The sequence below is a fragment of the Oryctolagus cuniculus genome, chromosome 15 (genome assembly GCF_964237555.1).
Source record: "Oryctolagus cuniculus chromosome 15, mOryCun1.1, whole genome shotgun sequence".
NCBI classification, from domain to species: domain Eukaryota; kingdom Metazoa; phylum Chordata; class Mammalia; order Lagomorpha; family Leporidae; genus Oryctolagus; species Oryctolagus cuniculus.
The window spans coordinates 55,603,862-55,623,252 of record NC_091446.1 but is presented as its reverse complement, the minus strand read 5'-3'; the positions used below and the strand labels follow the sequence as shown (position 1 = coordinate 55,623,252).

At 39.2% G+C, this 19,391-nt stretch overlaps 1 protein-coding gene across 22 annotated transcripts in view; it reads left to right on the top strand.

Annotated features, from left to right (window-relative positions):
* The window catches only part of JMJD1C (jumonji domain containing 1C), a 323,880-nt gene that overhangs the window by 222,423 nt on the left and 82,066 nt on the right, over positions 1–19,391 (top strand). For 15 of the 22 annotated variants that reach the window (XM_051823261.2, XM_051823260.2, XM_070057718.1 and 12 more), the window contains one exon: positions 18,153–18,266. In XM_051823261.2, the coding sequence (XP_051679221.1) occupies positions 18,153–18,266 (114 nt within the window). Of the gene's footprint in view, positions 1–13,499; positions 14,283–17,071; positions 17,192–18,152; positions 18,267–19,391 lie in introns of those variants that run through there. The other 7 variants (XM_017348753.3, XM_051823269.2, XM_070057720.1 and 4 more) reach the window with 4 other exon arrangements.

The following is a 19,391-nucleotide window of genomic DNA, read 5'->3' as shown; positions in this document are numbered from 1 at the left end:
CTGCACCCAAGTGGTAGACCTGAAAGAGGATCCTGGCTTTGGATCAGCACAGCTCTGGTTGTTGTGGCCATCTGGGGAGTGAACCAGAGGATGTAAGACTTCTCTCTCGCTCTGTCTCTGCCCCTGCCTCTCTGTAACTGTGCCTTTCAAGTAAATAAATAAATCTTAAGCTAAAGTAAACTCTTTTTTTAAAGTGTTTCTTCTATGATTTTAAGATGATTGCTATTTTAACACATGCTTTGTAATTGAATTGATTTAGTTGTATAATAGTTCTCTTTTAGTATTTTATATTTAAAGATTTGTTTATTTGAAAGGAGGATTTCAAGAGAAAGATTTCCATCCGCTTGTTCATTCCCCCCACATGGCCACAACACCCAGGGCCTAGCCAAGGCTAAAGCCAAGAGCCAGGATATTCTTCGGGGTATCCCATGAGAGTAGCAGGGGCACCAGGGGCCCAAGTGCTTGGGCCTTGCTTCTAATGCTTTCCCAGGTGCATTAGCAGGGAACTGGATTGGAAGGGAGCACCCAGGACTCAAATCAGTTCATATGGGATGCTGGTGTCACAAGTGGTGGCTTAACCCCGTATGCCACCATGCCAGCCCTAATTCTGTAATATTTCTTTCTTTCTTTCTTTCTTTCTTTTTTTTTTTTTTTGACAGGCAGAGTGGACAGTGAGAGAGAGAGACAGAGAGAAAAGTCTTCCTTTGCCGTTGGTTCACCCTCCAATGGCCGCTGTGGCCGGCACACCGCGCTGATCCGAAGGCAAGAGCCAGGTGCTTCTCCTGGTCTCCCATGTGGGTGCAGGGCCCAAGCACTTGGGCCATCCTCCACTGCACTTCCTTGGCCACAGCAGAGAGCTGGCCTGGAAGAAGGGCAACCAGGACAGAATCTGGCACCCTACCGGGACTAGAACCTGGTGTGCCGGCACTGCTAGGTGGAGGATTAGCCTATTGAGCCGAGGCGCCGGCCTGTAATATTTCTTACTCCCTCAAAATTACATTTAATTTTTTCATCATTAAGAGATGAAGGATATCTTGATCATAGAAATCCCATGGTACACAAGCTTCCCAGTGTAGTGTAGTTTTATTTCTCAGAAGTGAAACAGCCTACTTAATTCTTAATCTGTTGTAAAGGAGATATTTTTAACTCTGCCACCTTCTGTGAATAATATGTGAATGCTCAACAATAATTCTTTCCTGTTTATGTATGCAAAGTAGTAATGGTGTTGGCGAAAATTTTGTTCTAATCTTGTGTATACTTTACTATTAAACAGCTTAAAGAAGCAGTATTAGGGGCCAGTGCTTTGGAGCAACAGGTTAAGCATCCCATATCAGTGACAGTTTGAGTCTCTGCTGCTCCACTTCCAAGCCAGCTACCTGCCAGTGCACCTGGGAAAACAGTGAAAAATGGCCCAGACCCAGCTGTTGTGACCATTCGAGGAGTGAACCAACAGATGGAAAATTGCTCTTGTTCTCAGTCTCTTTCCTCACCCCCCTCTTTCTTTTGGTGTCTGTTTCTCCAGGCTCTCCCTCTCCCTCTCCCTTTCCTTATCTTCCTTCTTCCCTCCCTTCCTCTATTGCTTTGCCTTTTAAATAAATCTTTTTAAAAGGTCATGTTCCCTATACTATTCATCCATTTTGGAATTTTGTTAGACTTCAAGTTGCCTAGGTTATAGTATCTAATTGGGCCCTTTCTCAATTATAAATAGCAGTAGGTCTTTAATAATATAAGATTAAATATAATATTTAATCAGAGTTTGAGTAGTGACTACTCCCCCCACCCCCTTTTTTTTACTTTTTGACAGGCAGAGTGGACAGTGAGAGAGAGAGACAGAGAGAAAAGTCTTCCTTTGCCGTTGGTTCACCCTCCAATGGCCTGATCCGAAGGCAGGAGCCAGGTACTTCTCCTGGTCTCCCATGGGGTGCAGGGCCCAAGTACTTGGACCATCCTCCACTGCACTCCCTGGCCACAGCAGAGAGCTGGCCTGGAAGAGGGGCAACCAGGACAGAATCCAGTGCCCCGACCGGGACTAGAACCCGGTGTGCCGGCGCCGCTAGGTGGAGGATTAGCCTAGTGAGCCGCGGCGCCGGCCCGACTACTCCCCTTTTGATCCAGCTTCCTGGTAATGAGCCTAGCAAGACAGCAGATGATGGCCCAAGTACCTGGGTTCCTGCCACTCATGCAGGAAACCTGCATGGAGTTCCTCCTGACTAAAGCTTGACCCAGACCTGGCTGTTGGGAGCATTTAAGGAGTGAGCCACAGAATGGAAGATCTCCCTCTCTGTCACTGTGCCTTTCAAATAAATAAAAGATGTTTATATTATTTGTAATATGAAATTTAAAGCATTCAATGCTATGATTAATAAAATTCATGCTCATATACCTTATTTATTGCTTAAAAGTACGGCAATATAAGAGCACGAGAATAGTAATAAGTAAAATATACAACTTATAATTTGTGTATGCTCTGAAGCCTGTTAATAGGCATTAAAAAAAGCTGAAGGTACGTTTAAATAGATAACTGGGTGGGTTCAGGGTAAAACTGTGGGATCTTTTTCACCTGTTTGGTTTTTCACACTGTGGAGTATAATTCTGTTACTTGGAAAGAAAATAAATTATATTTCTGGAGTCAAAAAGAACCCTCTACCTATCTTCAATGTTTAGATTTTTAAAAATCTCTACCTTATATTTTCTATATTAAAAATATTTTTTCAGGGTCAGCGCTGTGGCGCAGCCCACTAGGATGCATCCTGCAGTGACAGCAATCTTATATGGGCACCGATTTGAGTCCTGGTTGTTCTACTTCCAATTCAGCTGCCTGCTAATGTTCCTGTGAAAGCAATGGAAGATAGCCAAAGTCTCTGGGTCCCTGTACGCATATGGGAGACCGGAAGAAACTCCTGGTTTCAGCATGGCCAACCCCTGGTGGTGGCAGCCATTTGGGGAGTGAACCAGTGAATGCCTTTCTAATAAATAAATAAGTATTTAAAAAATTAAGTAAAAATACAAAATATTTTTTCTTCACAGAAATAATATAAAACTTTTGTCCCCAAATTATTTGTGTTTTATTACCTTTCCCTGAACATACCTTTAAAATCATTTTGTGTTGGGACCAGCTGCCACCCACAGTGGGTTAAGCCTCAACTTGAGATGCCATATTCCATATTGCATAATGGAATGTCAGTTTCAATCCTGGCTTCTCTGCTTATGATCTAGCTTGGGGAAGACCCAAATGGAGTTGCTCGTTCCTCATTTAGGCCTGGATACCAGACGCTGCCATTGGCAATGTTTGGTGAATGAACCAGTCAGTGGAAGATAACTATTTCTCCTTCTTTCCCTCTCTTTTGCTAACTCTACCTATCAAATGAATAAATTAAATTAAAAAGATCCCTGTGTATTTAGTTTTTCTTTTCATAACCTTGCCTATTCTCTCTGAAGACAACAATGTCAATACAACAGTTTAAAAATACATAAATTTGTTATGCTGATTTTTCCTTGATACTTTGACTTTGCAGTTTCTAGATGGGTTTCATTTTCTTTTATTTAAAATCCAAAGTTTAAAGTTTTATTCATCAAGTGGCAAAACAGTTTTCTATCTGTCACCCTATGCTAACAAGTATGAAGACAATACAGTTGTTTTAAACCATTTTAGGATGCAAAAGTCAATCTGTTATGAATTAGGAAATTGAGGTTCTAGTTCCAGGGCTTCAATAAGCAAGGTTTTTGATGATAAAAGGCAATTCTCTGAGTATCTATTTCTTATCTGTAAAGATGAAATTATTGATGTCTAAAGTTTTTTTAAAATTTTTTGGCAAGAATTAGAAGCCATTTTTTTTTAAAGATTCATTTATTTAAATGTCAAAAATGTCAGAACTAGAGGGTTATAGACAGAGACAGGTCACTTCCAGAATGCCTTCTACTGCCATAGGTAGGCTAGGTTGAAGCCAAGATCCTGGAATTCAGTCATCATTTTCCACATGGATGGCAGGAACCCAAGTGCTTAGGCCATTGTATTCTGCCTCTTAAATGCATTAACTGGAAGCACAGAGTAGCAAGGACTTTAACCAGGTACTCTTACAGGTGAAGTGGGATAACCTAAGTGGCAGTTCAACTCATTGCAACTACATTCACTGCTATTTACATTTAAACAGCCTGTTTTTCTTTTATTCCGTTTTCATATGCATTTATTTTGTTTCCCTTCTGATTTGGAAATTAATTCCTTTCTAATCAAAAATTCCCATACTTGGTCAATATTGGGACTTTTTAAGCAGTCCATTGATGATTATGTCTTTATGCTGTAGTATACCAGTTGGTTAATTGGATTCTTGAAATATATTGTGCCGGCGCCGCGGCTCACTAGGCTAATCCTCCGCCTTGCGGCGCCGGCACACCGGGTTCTAGTCCCGGTCGGGGCGCCGGATTCTGTCCCGGTTGCCCCTCTTCCAGGCCAGCTCTCTGCTGTGGCCAGGGAGTGCAGTGGAGGATGGCCCAGGTGCTTGGGCCCTGCACCCCATGGGAGACCAGGAAAAGCACCTGGCTCCTGGCTCCTGCCATCGGATCGGTGCGGTGCGCCGGCCGCAGCGCGCCGGCCGCGGCGGCCATTGGAGGGTGAACCAATGGCAAAAGGAAGACCTTTCTCTCTGTCTCTCTCTCTCACTGTCCACTCTGCCTGTCAAAAAAAAAAAAAAAAAAAAAAAGAAATATATTGTAAAATCTATTATGTTACCTTGACATTTGTATTTTTGTCTTTTTTAAGATATCTTCAGTTATTTTTATATTTATTTGAAAGGCAGACAGAGAGGGAGAGAGAGAGAGAGAGATCTTCCGTCTGCTAGTTTATTCCCCGATGGCCACAATGACCAGGGCTAGACGAGGCTGAAGCCAGGAGTCTGGAACTCCATCTGGGTCTCCCACGTGAGTGGCAGGGGCACTAGTAACCTGGGCCATCCTCTGCTGCTTTTTCAGCAGCTAGATTCAAACTGACACTCTGATCTGGGATGTTGGCATTGCAAACTGCGGCTTAACCCTGTGCCCTGATACTGGCCCTTTTTGTTTTTTGTTTTATAGCTTCCTTGCTTATTTTTGCTTTTTTTTAAAAATAAGAACTTTAAGTTGTTTGTCTATCTCTACAATCTCATACTGTTTTTCAAGGATTTATTAATTTATTTGAAAGGTGGAGCTATAGAGAGGAAGCGAGAAACACACAATAGATATATACTGGTTCACTTTTTTTCTTTAAAAATTTCTTTATTTTTATTTGAAAGTCAGAGTTACACAGAAAGAAGAGAGGCAGAGGTCTTCCATCCAATGGTTCACTCCCCAATTGGCTGCAGCGGCCAGAGCTGCGTCAGTCTGAAGCCAGGAGCTTCTTCTGGGTCTCCCACGCCGGTGCAGGGGCCCAAGGACTTGGGCCATCTTCTGCTTTCCCAGGCCATAGCAGAGAGCTGGATTGGAAGTGAAGCTGCCAGGTCTTGAACTGGCACCCATATGGGATGCTGGCACTGCAGGCGGTGGCATTACCCAGTATGACAAGAGCGCTGGCCCCTGGTTCACTTTTTTAAAGATTTATTTATTTATTTGAAAGACAGAGTTACAGAGAGGCAGAGAGAGAGACTGTCCGTCGGGTTATTCCCCAAATGGCCACAACAGCTGGAGCTGGGCTGATCCAAATCCAGAAGCGTTCTCTGGGTCTCCCACTATAGTACAGAGGCCCAAGTACTTGGGTCATCTGCTGCTGCTTTCCCAGGTCATAGCAGAGAGCTGGATCAGAAGTAGAGCAGCCAGGACTCAGACTGGTGCCCATATGGGATGCTGGCATTGCAGGCGGCAGCTTTACCCACTATGCCACAGCGCCGGCCCCTACACTGGTTCACTCTTTACACGACTGCAGTAACCAGCTGTGGGCCATGCTAAAGCAAGGATCTCCATTCTGGGTTTCCCATGTGGATGGTAGAGGCCCAAGTACTTGAAATATCTTCCATTACTTCCCAAGCACATTATCAGGGAGCTGGATCAGAAGCAGAACAGGCTAGACAGACTCAAAGCAGCACTTCAGTATGGAATGCCAGCTTTACAAGGGGTGGCTTAACTTGCTATGCCAATTTTTTTTATCAAACTTACATTAAACTTATGAAATAACTTAGGGAAAATTACATCTTTATAATAGAGGTTTAATGAAAAAGTACCAAGTGTTCAAAATATTGTATATGGGAAACAAATCATAAAGCATGATTACTTTGTGATAATTACTTCTAGTGGCTATGAAAAGAATCAGAAAAATTTGGCCAAGTTATTTTAGTCACATTATGGCCTATGTGGCAATAGGATATAAGTTTTATACTGTCTGAGTAATAGTGTAAAATACAGGTTAGGGGCCAGCACAGCAGATTAAGTCCACGCTGGCATTCCAGCCAGCATCAGAGCACCAATTTGACTCCCAGCTGCTCTGCTTAAGATCCAGCTCTCTGCTAATGTGCCAAGAAAAGCAAAAGAGGATGGCCCAAGTCCTTGGGCCCATGCCATCCACATAGTAGATCTGGGTGGAGCCTGGCTCCGTCCAGGCTCAACTGTAGCCATTGTAGGCATTTGGGGAGTGAACCAGTAGATGAAAAACCTTTCTCTCTCTCTGCCTTTCAAATAAATAAAATAAATATTAAAAATAATACAGATTCAAAGAAATAGAAGTTTCAGGCCTGAAATGTGTTCAAAGCCAAAAATGGGGGTGGGGGATGTATCTTAATGGAACAACCACACAGCTGTGGAGAAAGAAAAGTAAGTAAAATGGAAGGAAGACTAATCAGGATGATTCTTCAAGACAAGTCAAAGAAATGACAAACTCTTGGAACTCCCTAAGAATTTCTATATACATTAGTAGTAGTCAGGATGTTTTGAAGGAAAGAATCAAAGAAAGTATTCTTATATTCAGCCATAATGTTATTCAAAGTATGGATTGTTTGTGGAGGGTACTTTCACATGGTTTTAGAATTCTCTACAATGGTTTTTGTTAGCACAACTATTTATTATTAAAATTTGAACAGGGCATTGTAGTATAGTAGGTTAAATCATTGACTTGGGACACCTGCATCCCATATCAGAGTGCGTGGTTCCAGTTCTGGCTACTGTGCTTCCAATCCAGTTTCCTGTGGTCTTGGAGGCAGCAGATGATGGTGCAAATACTTTAAGTCCCTATGACCCACAAGGCAGATCAGGAGGGATTTCCAGGCTTCTGGCTTCAACCTGTCTCAAACCTGGCAGTTGTGGGCATTTGGGGAGTATTTGAGGAATGAACCAGCAATTGGAAGATCTGTCTCTCTGTCTGTCTCTCACCTTCCCTGTCACTCTGCCTTTCAATTAACATAAATTTTATGTTTGATTATATGTTTTCATAGATGAATATGGCATATTGGAAAACACTTCCCTGTATCTTCATGGCCTTCATATAAGGCTGTATCAAGTTGCAGTCTGCTAGCTGCTGCTGTTTATCTTCTTTTCCTATTTATATGTCTTAAAAATATTTATAATGCTAGATCATTGAACATAGAAGAGGTATATTTGTTATCTCTTGTAAGTTCATATAATTGGAGAAATCCACTGTGTTGTTCAGCCTCCATATATACAGAGATTAGATGAGAGCTTTTTTTTTTTTCCTTTCATGTCTCAATGTCTAGTTATTTTAATTCTTAGTTGTATATATAAGGGTCTCACATTACTGGAAGGAACAGATTTTCTTTGGATAGTCAGACAGTGTTGCCTTCCTTTTAGCCTCTGTTTACTTTCTCACCTCTGTTGATTTATTCAGCTTGTAACCTAGAAACCAGCTAAAAAGGAAGGAAGTCAGAGATGTGTATATCTGAGTAGTAACTGGAGTAGTTTCCTCTTCCCCTAACCTGGTCTAGCAGCCAGAAAAGGCCTTTTACCCCACCCCACCCCACCCCCACCTCTACCTCCCAATAAAATGAAAAATTAACAGTAACTTTGTGTCTTCCTTCCTTAATCTAGAAGGAAGATAGAAGTTATAAGAACAATTAAAGGTCTAAAGTGCTGCTCTCCTCAAATTGGTACTTTCTGCTGTCTGAAAGATGAATTCTGTAACCCCATATGAGTTACAAGGACAGAAGAGAATTAATGAGATGATATAAAACCAATCAACTTATACTTGATATCAAGGTCTTTATATTGCTACTTTATTATTTTTCTTTGTGTTAGAAATTTAACAGAGAACCAGATCAAAGTCACATTAATGTTGGTCAATCCTATTTTCTTTCCTTTTTATTTAATTTTAATTTTAAAAAATGTACTTGACAGAGAGCTGAAGTCTGCTAAATTACTCCCCGGATACCCACAGTGGCTTGTTGGGGCTAGGGCTGGGTGGCAGCCAGGAGCAGAGAACTCAATCCAGGTCTCCAACATGGGTGGCAGCATGGGTGATGGCTCTGGGAGCCATCCAGAGTCTGCATTCGTAGGAAGCTGGAATCAGAAGTTAGACTCAAACTCTGATGTGGATGTGGGCAAACATTAGCTCTGCTCAAGCCCATTTTAGAGGAGTATTTGTTGTTATCAACCAGTTGTATGTCCGTGTATCCTTCATCTGCATCAATAAATGACTGTAAGGGTGGGCATTTGGCCTAGTGGTTAAGACACTGTATCCCACATCAGAGTGCCTAGGTTTGATTCCCAGCTGTGGCTCCCTATCCTTCCCTTCAAGGAAGACCCTACGAGGTAGCAATTGATAGCTCAAGTAATTGGGTTCCTGCCACGCACTTGAGAGACTTGAATTGTGTTCCTGACTCCTAACTCCAGCTCAGCTCAGCCCCAGTTGTTGTGGGCATTTAGAGAGTGGACTGGAGTTCTTGTCTGTGTGTCTGTCTCTCTCTGGCTCTTAGATTTTTAAAAATTTAACATCTTGGGGCCATTGTTGCGGCCTAGTGGGTAAAGCAGCTACCTGTATATCCTACATCCCTTACGGGTGCCATATCATGCTTCACTTCTGATCCAGCTCCTGCTAACGGCCTGGGAAAAGCAGCCAAGGATAGCCCAAGTTGTTAGCCCCTGCCAACCACATCAGAGATCCTGATGAAGCTCCTGGCTTTGGCCTGGTACAGCCCTCGCTGTTGCAGCTGTCTGAGGAGTGAAGCAGTGGGTATCAGGTCTCTGTTTTTTCCTGTCTCTCTATAACTGACATTCAAATAAATAAATAGATAAATCTTTTGTAAAAATTAAATCTTTTGGCCGGTGCTGCGGCTCACTAGGTTAGTCCTCCACCTGCGGCACCAGTACCCCGGGTTCTAGTCCCGGTCGGGGTGCCGGATTCTGTCCCGGTTGCCCCTCTTCCAGGCCAGCTCTCTGCTGTGGCGCTGGGAAGGCAGTGGAGGATGGCCCAAGTGCTTGGGCCCTGCACCTGCCTGGGAGACCAGGAGGAAGCACCTGGCTCCTGACTTTGGATCGGTACAGTGCGCTGGCCATAGCGGCCATTTGGGGGGTGAACCAACGGAAGGAAGACCTTTCTCTCTGTCTCTCTCTCACTGTCTAACTCTGCCTGTCAAAAAAAAAATATTAAATTTTTTTTAAAAAGTATGATGTATGCCGTCTTTCTCTTTATAATAGTGGGGAGATGTCTTATTTTCATTTAACCATGATGCAATGTGAAATGCTTTTTGAAAAATTAATTTATTTGAGAAGTGGAGAGAGATCCCCTGTCACTGATTTCACTTGGGAAGAAGCACCTGGCTCCTGGCTTCGGATCGGGACAGCTCCGGCCGTTGCAGCCATCTAGGGAGTGAACCAGCGGATGGGAGACCTCTCTCTCTGTCTCTACCTCTCTCTGTAACTCTGCCTTTCAAATAAATAAAATAAATCTTAAAAACTAAAAAAAGAATAGAAATAAATGTTTGGTTTCCCAATATTGATTTTTGATTACTTGGTTTTTTTTTTTGTTTGTTTGTTTGTTTGTTTGTTTTTTGGACAGAGTGGACAGAGAGAGAGAGAGAAAGGTCTGTCTTTAAGTTGGTTCACCCTCCAATGGCCACTGCAGCCAGCATGCTGCAGCCGGCATACCGCGCAGATTCGAAGCCAGGAGCCAGGTGCTTCCTCCTGGTCTCCCAGGCTGGTGCAGGGCCCAAGCACTTGGGTCATCCTCCACTGCACTCCCAGGCCACAGCAGAGAGCTGGACTGGAAAAGGGGCAACCGGGACAGGATCCGGTGCCCTGACCAGGACTAGAACCCGGTAATGCATTCTACTTTACTAGGAATGTGTTTATTGAGATCTCACTAGACATATTTATCTTCATTGTTTGAGTCTGTAGGGACTAATACTTGAGGAGCAAAAGACAGCTAACTTTTTGTGTGTTTATTTATTTCCAACTACTTGAAAGACAGAGACAGACACACATACACCTTTCGTCTCCTGATTCAATCTCTAAATGTCCACAATAGCTGGGGCCAGACCAGTCTAAAGCCAGGAGCAGGGAACTCTGGGTTCTCCTCATGGGTCTCAGGCACCCTAGCGTATGAGCCGTCATCAGTTAGCCTCCCAGGGTACATTAGCAGGAAGCTAGATCCAAAGCAGAGGTGCCAGGACTTGAACCTTTGAAGTGGCACTTCAGTATAAGACGGTGGGCTGCTGGTGTCCCAAGAGGCAGCTTAACCAGCTGTATACCTCAGTGCTGGCTCCCAAATACATCAGTATATAGTCAAACCTGAATCTACGTAAGATTATAAGATACTGTGAAGTAGTAAATTCATTTTATAGTGTATTATAAGTTGTAGAAATGTGGAGACTGGTGCTGTCTGCAGTGCTGGCATCCCATATGAGCACTGGTTCAAGTCCTGGCTGTTCCACTTCTGATCCAGCTCCCCGCTAATGTGCTTGGGAAAGCAGTAGAAGATGGCCCAAGTGTTTGTGTCCCTGCATCTATGCGGGAGGTCTAGATGAAGCTTCTGGCTCCTGGCTTCAACCTGGCCTAACCCTAGTCATTGCAGCCATGACGGAAGATTCCAGCAGATGAAAGATTCTCTCTTTTTCTCACTTTGAATTTCAAATAAGTAAAAAAGTTGAAATTTACTTAAAAGTTGATAGCATAATAGCAAGCTTTGTCAAGAATTTCATAGTTTCTGGTTGTTTGGGCATCAGAATAAGGCTGCCATATTTATCCAATTGTTTTCTTGGTAACATGATGATTTATTTTACTTCGTTTATTTTTTAAGTGAATGTGAATTAATTATAGGATTGATATTTAATATTCATTTGACAGCATTATTAAAAACATTTTGTTCCAAAGTTACATTTTAACACCTTTCATCTTCTGTAAGATACAATGCTGATATTCTACAAAATAAAGCCATTTTACTGACATCCTTAGAACAATCATGGTTCATCTATTTCCATACTTAAAACGGATTTAAAAAACATTCTCATAAGTACAACTCTATCACATATTAAATTGAAAATACCTTTTCAATATTTAACCTGATGTTTTCTGTGAAATGAAAGTGATACATTTGGGGCTGGCACTGTGTAGCTTAGCAGGCAAAGCCGCAGTGTGCATTGCTGGCATCCCATATGGGCGCTGGTTCAAGCTCCTGGCTGCTCCACTTCGATCCAGCTCCCTGCTATAGCCTGGGAAAGCAGTAGAAAATGACCCAAGTACTTGGGCCCCTGCACCTCTGTGGGAGACCTGGAAGATGCTCCTGGCTTTGGATCAGTCCTGCTCCGGCCCCTTTGGCCATTTGGGAAATGAACAGGCGGAAGGAAGAAGACCTCTCTCACTCTGTCTGGCTCTGCCTCTGTAATGTTGTCTTTCAAATAAGTATAAAGTGGTTATTATATATGTGATATAAAATATTGATGTGACCTTTTTAGGTTTATAGAAATTATGATCTCTGCAGGGTACGAAATAATAAAAGACTGTTTATTCTGTTAAATGGGCAAAGGATTTTCTTACCCTTATGGTTATAGTTTCAAGTTTCAGTGCAAAGTACCATATATTTTTTCTCTTTTTCTTCATATAGTTTCTACAACAAAATTGAGAATATGTCAATTAAATTTTAATACACAATCATAATTGAATATATGGCCAGCTTTTCTTTCTTTAAGTCAGAAACTAGCAAATTTTACTGAATGCCCTAACAGTGAAAATTTTTTTAAGATATATTTATTTAGGCTGGCACCGCGGCTCAATAGGCTAATCCTCCGCCTGTGGCACCGGCACACCAGGTTCTAGTCCCGGTCTGGTCGCCAGATTCTGTCCCGGTTTACCCTCTTCCAGGCCAGCTCTCTGCTGTGGCCTGAGAGTGCAGTGGAGGATGGCCCAAGTGCTTGGGCCCTGCACCTGCCTGGGAGACCAGGAGAAGCACCTTGCTCCTGCCATCGGATAAGTGCGCGCCGGCCGTGGCGGCTATTGGAGGGTGAACCAACAGCTAAAGGAAGACTTTTCTCTCTGTCTCTCTCTCTCTCTCTCTCTCTCACTGTCCACTCTGCCTGTCAAAGAAACTCGATTGAAACCACCACCACCAGGACAAAAAATAAATAAATAAGATATATTTATTTATTTGAAAGGCAAAGTTACAAAGAGGCAGAGAGAGAGGTCTTCTGTCTGCTGTTTCACTCCCCAGATGGCTGCAAGGGCTAGAGCTGGGCCATTCCAAAGCCAGGAGCCAGGAGCTTCTTCCTGGTCTCCCATGTGGGTGTGGGGGCCCAAGGACTTAGGCCATCTGCTGCTGCTTTCCCAGGGCAGAGCAGAGAGCTGGATCGGAAGTGGAGCAGCTGAGCTGAGACTTGAACCAGTACCAATATGGATGCTGGCAATGTAGGCGTCTTTACCTGCTACACCACAGTGCAGGCCCCACCTATGTAACTTTAAATTTTTCAGTATTGACATTAAAATTTTTAAATATGATAGATTAATTTTACTCTTATTTAGCCTAAAATATAAAATATTTCAGTATATAACCAATATAAAATTGTTTATGAAATATCTTATGTTCTTTGCCATAGTATGTTATACATATAGCACACATCTAAATTGAAATTAACCATATTTCAGGTGTTTGATCGCCACATGTTATTACTGTATTTGATGACATAACTCTAGAGATAGAAATTAAGAGAATACATTATATAACTGATAAAATATTTTGTTCTATTGGTCTTTCTCTGAGAACTATTTGGATTTTTTTCTTTATAAACAATGAAAATTGTTTTAATAGTATTTTAAAATTGTAAAATAAATATTACATTTGTTTTGAATAAAATGCCTGAGATTGTTGGTTGTTATTTAATTTCAGTTAGCCTGTTAAAAATTAGTTTGAAATAATTCTTTCTGAGAATTTTTATATTTTTAAGACAATTATTAAACTTAAGCTCTTGAACACATACTGAAAGTGGTTTTTGGTGGTTTAAAGTTATGCTTTATTTTTGCCAATTTCAGAGCTATTTACATATTATTTGTTTTCTGCACTTTCTCACCTTAGTAAATCTGGAAGCAAAAAACTTCATGTTTGCCTTTCCTCTTTGAAGGAGACAGTAAACTTGAGATTTCAGTCTCGCCACTAGTCTGCCTTTGTCTGTTGTTAAAATTATGAGCCAGTCTCTATGGCCGCAGCCAAATGAGTAATCACCAGTAATGTGACTCGTGCTGGAAGTGACTCCATCAGCACCTGTGACGGGGGATTAGTTACAGTTTACAGAGCACCGCCTCTTCCCTTCTCTCTGTGTGCCCTAAGCCAAGTACTCGTTCTCATTTGGGTGTCTGCGCTGCTGGAAGCTACTGCAGTGTGTTTCCACGCAGAGTACAGTGGGAAAGGCTTTCTCTAACTGATGGATGGCTGTTCTCTTTATTTGGAGTATCTTACTGGTTATGTAAGCGACCTCGGGAGAAATTATCCTGACCCAGATCGGAGGATGCAGTAGTGCTTCAGCTGCAGGATTTCTTAGTCGTTAACACCACAGTGCTGATGACAAAGAGCGAGTTGTAATCCTCATCACTGCCAGGGCTGAGCCAGAGCAGACAGAAAATCGTCATTTGCTCGTCGGAGACTTGTTAGGTTACAGCTCCTGCTTCGTTCTGTGGTCTTGGCTTTTCTTCTTATACAATGACGCCGCTGCAAGTGAGCTCAGAAATGCCTGCTTTGAGAGCCATTTGCCTGTGATTTTTGAAGACTAAAGAAGTATTACGCCAGATTAAAAATACTGCTCAAGAACGAAATATAAACGCCAGCTATACTTAGTGACCTTTAAAGCCTTGTGGATTTCTTAGATACTTTAAAATTTCAAGAACAAAGTACGGTTTGTATTTTTTCTGCTTCCTTTTTCTTTTGTCTTAATTTACATTTGGTTTTGCTTCTCAGCCTTAGGAATTAAGGTCACTGCCTTTTATAGTCCTAGCCTCGCTGTTCTAAGTTTTAAGAATTTTTAACTATTTTGTTTAGAAAGAGGTTTACTGTGTTTGTAGTAATTTAATAATATTGGAGAAGGTTAGTTTAAAAGCTAGAGTTTAATTCATTAAAGTATTATGGCAGAAGTGTTTCAAATTAGACTAATGTTTCAAGGGAAGTGGGGATATTTGTTTTGTGGTTTTTTTTTTTTTTTTTCCTTGTGGTTTGTTCCCCACCCCCAACTTGTTTTCTAACAGTATGATGTTTTTCAATAGACCTGCTTGGGTGGGAATTTGGACTTTGTTCTTTCAAGTCACTCCAGCTTTTTTTTTTTTTTTAAAAGCTAAACCTTGACTTATAAAATGTTGGTTAGATTGTTTTCTGCTTGGCTATTTACCTTTGGTGAGTTTCATATCAGTATTTTGTATTTTATAAGCCTGATTTTTTTTTAAAAAAAGAGAATTGTTCAGTGTTAACCGGAGATTATTAGAAACTCAGACTGCAGACATAAACTCCGTGAATTTCCTGTGAAATGTTAAATGGTAAGCTTAAACATGGTTTGTTTGAGCAGCTGAGTTGTGTTTGAGAGCTGTAGCTGATTTATTTTCAAAATGTTTTTCGGGGAGGCCTCATCTGTTCGCTTCTTCCTCATGTAAATGGAATGTGGTGCAGCATGGAGCCCCAAACAGGATACAGTTGTTCTAAGCATTCTTCCTATAGTGTGGTAGGCCCTACCCGAAATGCAGCCTCTCAACTCTATTTTGGCTTTAGACTATTTTTAAAGTATGGTTAACAATGACAAATGACCGTAAAAAACCTGATAATCTGTTAATAAAATTGAAAAAGTGTTTTTGTTTCAACTAAATATTTAGTTTTAAGTTAGTAATTTTCATTTGGATTTTCAAAGGTTTTTTTCAGTATTTGAATAAGTCTTTTGTGGATTAAGGCCATATTCTGTGACTTTCATCAGATGGTAGCTCATTGCTTCCCCTTAGGCTGTGGAAGTTCTTCTAGAATGAGATATATCTTTAGAGTCCTGTATTGCTTAGTTATGCATGAGTTCCAGTTTCTTTACATTCCTGTGTACCTAGACACTGAAATATTTACTTCAGATTTATCATAAATGCTGTAGAATCCAATGTTTTTACTTAAATACATGTTTTTATTTTTAAGCTAATATGACATAGATTATGTACAAAAATTAACGATTACATTGTTGCTTTACCATTTAAAGATCAGAGTGTATTTTAACTACATCAATTCAGATGTTTTTAATTTTTCCATAAAGTAGGGTCAGTCAAAATTCTCAGTTGCTTAGTTAATATATACTGAGTGTTTCTTTTAAACCAGTACTATAAAAGTCTATAATCGGCCCCTGATTGCAACATACTTGTATTTTAAATATAATTTTACACTTCAGCATTTGCAAATTGTGGCCTTTTTATTATTTGAAAAACAAGATACTCTTCCATTTGTAGATGATTAAAAGTACTTGTGTCAAAAGTAGATCTTTGTTCTCTAAGAGCACTCAAATTTGATCATTCTAAGGTAGTCATTTTACATTTCTGATAGCCAAACTTCATTGGCTTTCAGTTTAGATATCTCGAAACTTCAAATGCTTTTATTTTTACCTAGAAGCTAAGCCTTTTCTCCCTAATTAACTCAGTAATTTAAATTACAAGTTGTTGAATTTTACCCCTAAAACTCTGACCTACTTTGAAAAACAGCTCTGAGAGGTTCTTTTCAGCAGAATCTTTTTCATATTATAAAATGACTAGGTCTCATAGGAAATGCAAACCACCTGTATTATTTGCCTAAGAAAGAGGCACTCAAGACATGAGACCTTCACTTCTGTTTCAAATCCTTCGTAATTGAATTGTTTCTTCAGCCTCTTAGATGATACCTTTTGTGGACCTTTTTGTTAACCTTCACCATTTGACCTAGTGTGGTGCTGTGTGAAAAGAAATAGAGCATTTAATGATGTTCAGAGATTAAAAATACTCTTGAAGTGTTTTCTAGTTTATTACAAAATACACTGAGATATAATAAGAAAAAATTTTTATTCTAGATATCAGATGAATTTTTTCATTTTATATATTTCATGTCAGTTGATCACATAGTAAGGGACATTTTAAAAATCTATATAAATACTGTTGGGTTTCTTATAAACATTGTCACTTGTTAAAGAAAATAATGGGATTTTATGCAATGATAATTTTAGGAATTTAGTTTTGGAAAATATTAGATGATAACAGTAGTAGTAAGATAGCTAAGTAATGTATATTGAAAATGTGATTTCCAATCCAAATAAAATACTTTTTATAAATGCTTGGTGCTTAAAAGGTTAGCCTAAGACATGGGAAGGATGATGTTACTGTGATTAGATTTTCTAAGCATAAATCTTGAAAATAAGTGGGTATCTGGGAGAATATTTATAATAACGTGATTAAGGAAAGAAGATATTTTATAAATTCATTGTGTAGATAGTTTAGGATTAAGGCACTTTAAAATTATTCTCCTGTGTTCTCAGCTTTTAAAAACATTCTGGCCGACTGCAGTGAATCCACTTGAAAAATCCTTTTAGAAATTTACATACAGAAATTAACTCTTTAAGAGCCACTCCAAATTAAAGATCTTGAAGTAGTTCCCTGGAGTATGTTTATTGTGATTAATAAAGTGTTGCATTTCTTGAAAACATAGAAGGAGATCACCGTGGCTTTGGAATTCTTGGGAATTTTAAATATCTGTGTCAAAAGCTTTGTTTTATATCCAGTGATCACGCAAATGGTTGTAGTGAGAAAGATTCTTCTTGTGATACAGGTAATTGAGAAGCTGAGTTGGTTATTAAGTACATATTCTAAACTTTGTGTTACTATACAACCAGTAGATGGTGAGATTTTGTTTTCATTTTCAAGTTTCTAGAACAGTATCGTGCATATAAGACATTTGGTTTTTATTCAGGCTTCACCTACCTTGAAAATTAATTGTAACTGTCATGAAGAAAAATACATTCGTTTTCTTCCTGTTCTTACCTGGCACAGCTCTCAATTCCCACCTCAAGATACATACAGTAAAATCCTCTATGTAAAAGAGGAGTCTCCTTTAAAATAATCAAATGATGGTGATTCACTTTTTGTTTCAAAGTAGTAGAGATTTGGAGAAATTTTACTGCAGTGTATGTTTTGTGAAGTACTTCTTACTGACTTCCTTTTATTCCCTCCGTGCTGCTCTCAGCACTGAAGTGACAGGATTTTCGGTTGTGCTCTGGCTGTGAGCAGGGGTGGGAAGTACAAGGGGTGGAGTTAAAGACCATATGCTTCCTGATCATTAAAAATCCTTCTTAATGTGAATGAGCTAGTAAAATATGAATTGAAATAATAACTATTCTCTTTCATAAAAGCCTAATTCTAGCCATAAAAAAGGAGGTTAAATAAGGTCTCCTACTTTTTCAGATGCAGTTTCTCTATCTTAAGCAGAAGTTTTTTAATACCTAAGTATATTTGATTATATCCCCTTTTTAAACATAAACTAGAAGCTTAATGTGTTGGAAAAATTTCATATCCCATCTAGCTCTACTTTATTCCTTTTTATTAAATATATAATACTCTATTATGAATAAGAACATTATTTAGATTATAATATGAAAAGTAATATTAATTGGTATCCAAAGCCATTGTGTTAATGTCACATTGATATATTGATTTATACCAACTCAGTTTGAGGATATAACCGCCAAAAAATAACCATTAGAAATTTGTTGTTTTGTTTTCACTCTTGACAGACTTTCAAACCCCTGGTTGAAAAAAGTATACCCAGTTCAATCACTGCAGTAGAATTCCTTGTAGATAAACAACTGGATTTTTTAACTAAAGATAGTGCCTTTCAACCTTACCAGGTAAGCAATTTTATATTACTTTTAAAAGTTAACTATCCATTAAACTTAATTGATATTGAGATATTGATTCTTTTCAAATATTGTTTCAGCTAACATCTAGGAACCCAGTGTGTTTAATTAATTTTGGACATAGGAAAAATGATTGATTATTCAATCAACAGATATATACTGAGAAGTTACTATGAGCCAGGCAGTATTTTGTCACTGGAAATACAGAAATGAAAAAAACAAAATCCTTGACATTCTAACTAATATTGTTAGGAAATAACTGGGTAGCTGTTAGTAGAAATTATCTTTGCCGCCACTGCTAAAGGTTAGGAATTGAGTCAGTTAATGTAATCAGATAAAAGTTAGTGTTTGCCTTATGCACACATATCAGTTTAGCATAACAGTTTGTTTTTAAGGGAATTATTTTAGGTTGTCAGTAATTGTATAATTAAATAAAAATAAAAATGTATTGGAAACTATTTTCATCAACATTAAGCTAAATGTGCTCTTTATGTAATGAAGTTTGTCTTATATATTTGGACTGTCCACTGAAATAAATTAATATTTTGTAAGCTCTTTTGGGTTAAATATGTGAAATTATGAAGTAACTACTTTGAAAGAAAGGATAAGTGAAGTACTTTAATTTTTTTTCTAACAAGTTAATTTTCTTTGTGTTTTTGGACTCCAGGTTGAGTTCATAGGTTTATTTTTCTTAAATGTTTAAAACAATATAATTACATTTAAGAGAAAGATGAGTGAACGGTTTAGTTTTGTTCTGATAGTATACAAACTTCATTTTTGACTAGTTAAGTGTTTTCTAAAAAATGAAATGTAGAGCTGTTGTTTCCATATGGAAGGAGCAAGGGCTTCAGTTAGTTACCAGTGGTTTTTTGTGCATGAAGTTATTGATACTTAGGGAATTACAGTAGTTCTTTTAGGTCTTCCAGAATAGGATGCTAGTTCCTTTAGGATAAATATTATTTTAAAAGTCTCCATAGATATATGTGCTTTTGTCATTCTGAATTATCTTTCCTTTGTCTTTAAGTGGCCTAGTTTTTTGTATCGTTGAGCTTTTGTTTTTTGTATATTTATAGTTAAAAATTCATAGTAAATTCCAGTTTAATAGCAAATGTTTTA